At 46.0% G+C, this 9250-nt stretch overlaps 1 protein-coding gene across 1 annotated transcript; it reads left to right on the top strand.

Moving 5' to 3' along the window:
- Positions 1-2927: 2927 nt before the first annotated feature.
- LOC125538441 (putative membrane protein At3g27390) lies at positions 2928-7916 on the top strand. The gene is made up of 9 exons (XM_048701696.2): positions 2928-3459; positions 3561-3669; positions 3926-4121; positions 4216-4349; positions 4827-5115; positions 5236-5342; positions 5460-5637; positions 6928-7382; positions 7468-7916. The coding sequence occupies exons 1-9, from the start codon at positions 3333-3335 to the stop codon at positions 7631-7633; spliced, it is 1761 nt and encodes a 586-aa protein (XP_048557653.1). The 5' UTR covers positions 2928-3332; the 3' UTR covers positions 7634-7916.
- Positions 7917-9250: the final 1334 nt, after the last annotated feature.

Genomic DNA, 9250 nt, shown 5'->3' with positions numbered 1-9250 from the left:
TGCTAAGAATGGATCCTTTCTAGAGAAGGAGTTTCTCTCGAAAGAAGTGAGTGGGAGGAAAGTAGAACTTGATGAGGTAATTGTACCTTCTCTGGAATTGGAAAGTAGTTCATCACATAAATCAGTTCCAGTGATTCCTACACCAATTAATGAGGAAGCTAATGATGAAGATCATGAAACTTCAGATCAAGTTACTACCGAACCTCGTAGGTCAACCAGAGTACGACCCGCACCAGAGTGGTACGGTAATCCTGTTCTCGAGGTCATGTTACTTGAGCATGACGAACCTACGAAATTTGAGGAAGCGATGATGAGCCCAGATTCCGCAAAATGGCTTGAAGCCATGAAATCTGAGATGGGGTCCATGTATGAGAATAAAGTGTGAACTTTGGTTGACTTTCTCGATGATCGGCAAGCCATAGAGAATAAATGGATCTTCAAGAAGAAGACTGACGCTGACGGTAATGTTACTGTCTAGAGAGGTCGACTTGTTGTGAAAGATTTTCGACAAGTTCAAGGAGTTGACTACGATGAGACCTTCTCACCCGTAGCTAGTCTAGTAGAGGCTCACTAGGGACACGATATTTGTTTATGTATCCACACATGTATTTAAGTTTCCAATCAATACAATTCTAGCATGAATAATAAACCTTTATCATCAATAAGGAAATATAAAATAACACTTTATTATTGCCTCTAGGGCATATTTCCTTCATGATGTAGGTCATTACTTTCAGACCAAAATAGTCATATGGCAGGGTGACCCAGTGTCCCTAATGTTATTTAACATTATTGCTGACATGTGGACTATTCTGATTGAGTGCGCCAGGCAGGATGGCCAGATTGCAGGAGTAGTGCCATACCTTGTGGATGGTGGCCTCTCTATTTTGCAATACGACGACGACACAATACTTTTTATGGAACATGATCTGGACCAGGCTCAAAACCTGAAACCCTTGCTTTCAGCGTTTGAGAATGTTGCGTCTCAAAATAAACTTTCATAAAAGCGAATTGTTCTGCTTTGGAGAATCCGTTGAGGCGTCGTCCAATTATGCTGACCTATTTGGTTGCGCATATGGCCAATGCCCAATTAAATATTTAGGAATACCGATTCATTATCAGCGCCTCACCATTGCAGTGGAAGCATATAGAGGAGCGTCTAGAAAAACGGTTGAGCATTTAGAAAGGCAAACTGCTCTCAATTGGAGGACGGTTTTGGTTTACTCCGTCCTTATAAATATGGTTCTCTATATGATTTCTTTCTTCCAACTTTCAAAAGGGGTCCTACAAAGACTAGACTATTTTAGATCTAGATTCTTTTGGCAAAGAGACGATGAAAATAAAAAAACATACAGGTTGGCAAAATGAAGCGTGGTTTGTTCATGACCTACATGTCAAGAATGAGGCCCTACTCAGTAAATGGTTGTTCAAATTTCTTACTGACGATGGTGTTTGGCAAACCATGTTGCGCAACAAGTATCTAGGCCAAAAAGCGGTGTCCAAGGCATTTTTGAAACCTGGCGACTCGCACTTTTGTGCTGACCTAATGGCGGCAAAGAAACGTCTCTTTCGCTTTGGGTCTTTCGTGATAAAGGACGCTCGGAGATTCATTGTTGTAAAGACATCTGGCTAGGCACTGCCAGTCTCGGAGAACAATATCCAACCTTATATACCATTGTTCCTGATAAGAATAATACTATTGTGCAAGTGCTCAGTTCATCTCCGCTGAATATTTTATTCAGTCGGGATTTGATTGGTCCCCGACTTGTGTCATGGCATAATCTTTTATCCCGACAAGATTCAATTTACCTGACACAAGGCCGAGATGTGTTTCGCTGAAAACTTACTACATCAGTGTCTTTCAGTGTAGACTCTATGTGCCGTGCACTCACAAATCTTGAGCTACCAGTGAGTGATAACAAGAAAATTTGGAAGTTCAAGATTCCATTAGAAGTGAAAAACTTCATGTGGTATCTTCATAGGGGAGTTCTATTAACCAAAGACAACCTTGCACAACGCAACTAGCAAGGGAGTAAGAGTTTGTACTCATGACGAGACAATCAAACACCTCTTTTTTCAATGCAAGTTTGCACGTTATACATGGCCAGTCACCCAAATAGCGTCAAATGTGCATCCGTCCATAAGTGTTGCCAATATTTTTGGTTTTTGGGTTGGATGGTATTCTAAATAGGTTCAAAATGGTAATAAGGGTGAGAACCGTATGCCTTAGTTTGGTCGCCTTGACTATGTAGAAATGATTTGTTTTTTAATGAAAAAACGCTTCTCCTCTGCCTGTTATTTTCTTGTATAAGCACTTGCTACGTACGTGGTGTATGCTACAAAGATCGAAGTACCAATCGTTGTTTAAAACGGTGTATACGCGATTGGAGCAGGTGTCTACGAAGAGTTTTGTTTTTCCAACATGGATGACAGCATAACCTTTGGATCAATCCACCACCACCTTTGACATAGGCAATGGGACTCTACTTTTGCCGATTTATCAATTTTTATTTATGAATTTTTGTCAGACTTTTGAATTTGGTTGTATGCATCCTAATCGTACAAAGACCGAATGTTATTCATATTACTTTGTATCTGTTTGATGCTACATTTGAGATAATAAAATCGCCATGTATCAAAAAAATATCAATAGAATGAGATGCCCTTTATGAAAAAAGATGGATGATGACCAAAATGACAGCAATCAAAAGCAAACCTCAGCGCTTACCACACGGCCAGGGTCACTAACTTGTCGCCTTGACCGCCAACTTTGACCTCCTTCACACTAACGCCGTTAGTCGGCACTACGTCACAGCGCGCGCCAGTCGAAACTATCCAGACAAACGGACAAAACTCCTTCCGTCCCGGCAGTTTATTTACTCCTACGCAAAAAATATAAATAAATCCGAAAGGCAAAACCCCCGAAACTTCTCCGCGTTCCCCTCTCTCCCTCTCTCCCTCGCGTCTTCTTTCTCCTCGCAACATTTGGTTCGACTCAACTCACGGGCTGGCGAGCGGGGACCTGGAGAGCGCAGCCGCCGTTTTGACCCGCCCGGCCGGCGGATCAAGGACCCTTATAAGCGTCTTTTCTTCCCCATACGGCTTCTCACGCAAGCTGAGTTTTCTGCTCCGCCTGCGCCGGTCGCAGATTCCCGCGAAAGCGAGGGCCAGAGCTTTTCTTTTCTATCTATCTTGCTCTGTCCTCTCCCCCCTTTGTGCCCTCCGTCCTGCCAAAGCGGCAGAAAGCCGCGGCTGTTCTTGATTCTCGCGGGGGGCTGCGCCGGTCTTGGCGGCCTGGACGTGAAGGAGGCGCGGCGCGGCGGGGGCGTTCGATGGGCACGGTGAAGGCGTGGGTGGCGGGCAAGTACGCGGAGCCAATGGGGCCGATGCACGACTCGCTGCGCGTCGCCTACGTGGTCTTCTCCTTCTGCGCCGCCTTCTTGCTCGGCGGAATCAAAGGCATGTGCCTATTCTCTTCCTCCCTGTGAATATTGGTCGCGCCTTTGTTTCTGCCGGTGTGGCTTACTGTTCTTCTCGTTCTTGGGGAAATGGGTGTGCAGCGATGGTGGTCGGCCCGGTGGCGGCGGCGCTGATGATACTGGGGAACGTGGGCGTGATCCTCGTGCTCTTCCCGGCGCACGTCTGGTGGACCATCTACTCGCTCATCAAGTAAGCCCATTCTGCTTCTCGTGTGCTGGAAACAGAGCATTCTTTGTTGGTTCCGAGCTTCCGATCCCTTCCGCTGAATGTTCAGTTCTGGGCGCAAACTTCTGATTCTGGCTTGGCCGAGGTTTCGATGACCCGATTCGGCTGCCGATTCTTCGAATTTCAGTGGCGAATCAGATGATCCGCCACATGAGAATGAGATAGAATAGTCAAACTGATCGATCGCTGTTGGTTGCGTTGCTCTGCATTCTGAACCCAGGACGGACCGCATCAACGCGGGCCTGAAGCTGGCGGTGGCCATCGCGCTGCCGGTGCTGTTCGGGCTCTGGCTCGGCCTGGGCATCTTCGGGAGCGCCCTGGTGGCGCTGGGCTACGGCTTCTTCACGCCGTGGATCTCCACCTTCGAGGCGTTCCGGCAGGAGAGCGAGGCCAAGAAGTTCGTGCATGGCATTGTGGTAAGCTCAAACTTCTAAGGGACGACCGGTCGCTGCTAACTGTGAAAATCGAGTGAGAGATCGACGGTTGATTTTGGTTTCTCGGCGGTGGCAGGACGGGACGTGGGGGACGATCAAGGGCAGCTGCACGGTGGTGAGGGACTTCGCGGACATGTGCTTCCACTCCTACCCCGTTTACCTCAAGGAGCTCCGCGAGTGCGCCCAGGACCGCGAGCCCCTCTCCATAAGGTATTGATACCATCGTGTTAGACCACATAATGATATATTAGCACTGGGTTACCTGTCTAAAGCTATTCAAGATTGTTGTCTGAAGCTGTTGATATTATCGTGTTAGATAATACTATAAGATGGTATTTATTGTTATATTAGCACTGGATGACCTGTCTGAAGCTGATTTTGTCCCATGGTATCATCTTGTGTGACAAGAAATTTTGTTTCATGCTGTGATCTTGTGTGACAAGGACGTGCCTATTTGATAGTGATACATTTTTCATAAGAAAAACATGCCCTGGCAGCTTGCCATTCTAGACTTAATGAAGCATAGTAAAGCCTGTAAAATCTGGGTCGATCGCCCCGTCATGATCACTGCACATCACATTATAATTACAGTTGCTTGAAGCTGGACAATGAAAGCGATGGTGAACTAGCTAGCTGTGCACGCCAAAAATCACCCTGAAAAGAAAATGCGCTGTGGTGTTTGTGCAGGCTGCTGGACGTGCCGTCGTGCATACTCGTCGGCCTCCTGGGGTTGATCGTGGACATACCGCTCTACACGGTGATCGCGCTGATCAAGAGCCCCTACATGCTCTTCAAGGGCTGGCAGAGGCTGCTGCACGACCTCATCAGCCGCGAAGGCCCCTTCCTGGAGCCGGTCTGCGTGCCCATCGCCGGCCTCGCCATCCTTTTCTGGCCCCTGGTGGTGGTTGGGAGCGTCCTGCTGGCCGTCGTCTCCAGCATTTTCGTAGGTCTCTACGGAGCGGTCATCGTCTACCAGGTCTCTTTCTTTGCCACTGCCACCGTGCCGTGCCATTTCTTGCCCGTCTCCCACGCGTCCGATTCCATGCTGCGCGCGAAAGAGATTGCCTGATGTGGTCAAGTTTGTTCGTCGTCGCAGGAGAAGTCCTTCCGGCGGGGGGCTTCGTACGTGGTGACCATGGTCGCCGAGTTTGACGAGTACACCAACGACTGGCTTTACCTTCGCGAAGGGACTGTTCTTCCAAAGTAAAGTGTTCTCTACTGCTGTTTTTGAACACTTTGGGTTGTGTTGTAGGTTGTAGCTTCTACTTTGTTGTGTGCTGCTTTATTCATTTCTCATGGTTCAAGTTTGTTTTCCACCAGGCCTTCCTACCGGAAGAGGAAATTGCCCGATTCCGCCGAGTTCTCGGTCCGGCCAAATGTTTCTGTCAGGGGAGGTGAGCACCCTAGTTCATCCAGTGAAGCTCCGGCAATGCTGGTTCCCACTTTGGTTCCGGCGAGGTCCGTCAGAGAGGCGATACAAGAGGTCAAAATGGTCCAGGTCCGTTTGTCACCCATGTTTAATTCTTACCAACCAACGCCCGTCTTATTTCACCAAAAACACCAAGAAGCGTCACTATATGCAGCTCCCTCTTTGAGCAAAATTTCTGGAAGATACTCAAACTTGGCAATAAGTGCATTCATTGTTTCAGTAACATCAATGTTGTTCACATGTCTGGAAAGAAAAGGCAATGGATACACTTTTCAATCCATGCTTCCTCTTTGATGCATGGCTATACATTTTCATTCTCTCATCCATGCTCTCGTAGATTAGGTGTGAGCTAGTCCCGACTGAAGTAATAATACCACAAATGAAATGGTACCGTCAAACAAGGGAATGTTAAGCATATGTAAGTTGTTGGGGTCCATGGTCTCTTACATTAGGCGAGCTAGTTCTAATTGAGGAAATGTTGTAAATGCAAGGAAGACCTAACAGAACGAATAGTTGAACAGCATAACTGCTGAATCTATCATTGAAAAGAAGCGATGGATGCCGGCCTATTGAACTTACAGAATTGTATGGTAGCTACTGACCTCGCCAGTGGCCACAACTAGAATATAGACTTTGATTCAAGGATATGAAAGCTTGTCAGCCCCCTTTCCCCAAAAAAAAGGTATAACGCTAACATAAGCATATCCATTGCAGTTTGTGTGTAATGTGTACCAACCCAAATAACTGTTGTTCTTTTACACCTTCCTCTCTGATCAATGCTGGAATTTCTATCTTCTCAGAGCAAACTAGAAGCTTCTTTTAACGTTATTTGAAAATACAATAGGTACCAGATCATAGTTGAGTCTGTACAAATTTTGTACTCAAATGCCATGAGATGCATATGCGAAGCAGAAAACGTAAATACGCAGATGTACTAGGTTTACCTCTGCTTTAAGTGAGAGGTAGTGGATTTCACCTACAATACCAGATTCTGCACCATGTATATACTCCCTCCGTTCCTAAATATAAGTCTTTTTAGAGATTCCAACGTGGATAACACATGCCATGTATATACTCCCTCCGTTCATAGATGAGTCTGTACAGAAATTTGGCTCAAATGCCATGAGATGCAGATGCGAAGGAGAAAACATAAATAAGTAGATGTACTAGGTTTACCTCTGCTTTAGATGTGAGGTAAGTGGATTTCACCTACAATACCAGATTTTGCACCATGCATATATTTTTGAACAAATAGAAGGTGCCACCAAAAAAAATTCTACACCGCAGTGTACATGGTGTTTCATCTTGAATGTCAAGTCCTGCCTGAATCCCTAATCATTCATTCTCCTTGATCTGCAGATATGGGAAAACGTTATGAAGTCGTGCGAGCAGAGGGGCAGGGACCTGCTGAACCTGAATGTCATAACCAGCGTGGACCTGACCGAGTGGCTGAGAACGAAAGACGGCGGCAACGAGACGATAAACCTGGGGCTGCCTTCCTACGACATGCTGTGCACCGTCCTGCAGTCGATCAAGGCCGGCTCCGCGGGGCTGCTGCTGGGCAACGGCGTGGAGGTGGACCAGCAGAACCGGCCGCAGGACCTGCTGCTGGACTGGTTCTTCCACCCCGTGCTGGTGCTCAAGGACCAGATACAGGTGCTCAAGATGGCCGAGCAGGAGGTGAGGTTCCTGGAGAAGTCGACGCTTTTCGTCGGCGGTGGTTCTGCCACCGCCGGTGCGGATGCGTGGGACAATGGCGCCGAGACGCCCCGAGATCCTGTCAGGACCGCGCAGATCCAGGCGATCAGTCGAAGGTGCGCTGTCCCCTGCAGCAACTGCTTGTTTCTGCTATGGAATTTTAGTATTTGACATGTCAGTTTGTTGTTGATCTGCTGGCAGGATGGTGGGGATAGTGAGGAGCATGTCCAAGTTCCCGACGTACCGGAGGCGGTACAGGCATGTGGTGAAGCTGCTGGTGGCGTACGCGGTGGAGCGGGAAGGCTCGTTCGGGTCGTCGGCGTCGGCTCCGTCGGTCAACTTCGAAATCACACGCCTCGAAGTGTAGATAATGCCGTCCGTCGTCTTTTGCTTCTTTTTCTCTTCAGTATAAGTATAGGCATCTATCGCACGCCGTTTTTGTCTGTGCCTCTCCTGTTTCAAGTCTACTAGGAGCTTCCGTGACTGTGTGTAGTATACGTAGTAGTTTTTTTTTTACCCTTTGGGTAGTGGGAGTGTGTATAGTTGTTGTGTTTTGAGATGATGCATGTGCCGAAACTTGAGGCACGGCCTTCAGTTGTGCTGTAAATTCTTGTATATACATTTCACTTCTTAGGGAATTGTTTGGTTCCTTGGTCGGTGTTGCATTGTTGCGTCTTCGGCCGGCTGCGTTCACTGCTGGCATGATGGTAACCTATATGAGCGAGAATACGTCGGGTTTGACGGGGCCAAAATCTGACAAAATCTTTTTTGAGGAGAAACACACGAAGCAGCCAGCTGCTATCCACTTTCTTTCCCCTTGCATCGTTTTTTTAGAGAAAAGGTCTCTTTCTCTTGTGCATCATTTATTCATTTTCTTTTGCGCTTGTTTTCCTTTTTGTGAGAAACTTCTGCTCTTGTGAACCCCGAGATTCATCGGGAGCTCATTTTTGGGCAGGCCCATTCTTTTCTTTTCTTTGCTGTTTTTGTTTTTTCTTCTTCCAAATAGTTTAGGGTTATCAAAAAGTTTCAATTTTTTTAAGTGTGAATTTTCAAATAAATGTTCTTCAATTCAAAAAATGTTTGGAAAATCATAAAATATTCGTTGACTTCACAAAATATTCGTGATTTTCAAGAAATGTTTGCATATTCAAAAGATGTCCATGAATTTTAAAAAAAATTCTAAATCATAAAATGTTCGTGATTTTGAACAAATATTCATGAATTCAAAAAACATTCATGATTTTTTTTAAATGTTCCCAAATTTCAAGAAAAGCTCATCGATTCAAAAACTGACCGCTGTTTCAGAAAATGTCCATGAATTTGGAAACTGTCCATGTATTTCAAAAAAGTTAGTCAAAACAAAAAAGTTAGTGAATTTTAAAATTGTTCCCAAATTTAAAAATGTTCGCCGATTCAAAGAAAATGTAGTGTTGGTTGGCAAGCTCATAGGCCTGCTCATGGTGGTTGGCAAGCTCCTAACGTTGGAGTTGCCAAAATATATGTTGATGGAGGTATAGACCGAGGAGAATGGAAGGGGGCTGTCAGTCAAATTTTGCCGCGACGCGAGTGGGACATATTTGGGTGTGTCGTCAATCCTTTTTGAAGGTCTTACACATCCAGCGACGCTTGAAGCCATTGCTTGTAGTGAGGCAATGTTTCTAGCTCTTGATCTAAACCTCTCCCGCTACAAATTGCTATGGATTGTCTGAAAGTGGTACGCAATATTAAAGAGGATAAACCATGCAATTATGGTTCGTTGATCAAGAAGATTCTGTCGAAGAAGGCGTTGTTCCGGGAGGTGTCCATTAGTCATGAATATCAATCATGCAATATAGAAGCACAGAATCTTGTAAAAGTAGCAACTTCTGTGGAGAGTGGGCGTCATGTTTGGCTCACTGGAGATGTATCTGGTGCACGGGGGCAATTTGGTGCTACCGGTGCACCGGTCCCCATTACACATTCAAATGTTCAAAAATCCCCAAAA

This window comes from Triticum urartu, chromosome 2A, assembly GCF_056163025.1.
Source record: "Triticum urartu cultivar PI428250 chromosome 2A, HENAU_Tu73, whole genome shotgun sequence".
NCBI lineage: Eukaryota > Viridiplantae > Streptophyta > Magnoliopsida > Poales > Poaceae > Triticum > Triticum urartu.
This window is presented reverse-complemented; position numbering and strand designations above follow the sequence as displayed.

Bases quoted from the DNA above. Each gene is read 5' to 3' on its own strand.
- LOC125538441 (XM_048701696.2), top strand. From the start codon at position 3,333: ATGGGCACGGTGAAGGCGTGGGTGGCGGGCAAGTACGCGGAGCCAATG. The intron at 5,116-5,235 runs GTCTCTTTCTTT...TCGTCGTCGCAG, and splicing joins GAGCGGTCATCGTCTACCAG to GAGAAGTCCTTCCGGCGGGG. The intron at 5,638-6,927 runs GTCCGTTTGTCA...CTTGATCTGCAG, and splicing joins AAGAGGTCAAAATGGTCCAG to ATATGGGAAAACGTTATGAA.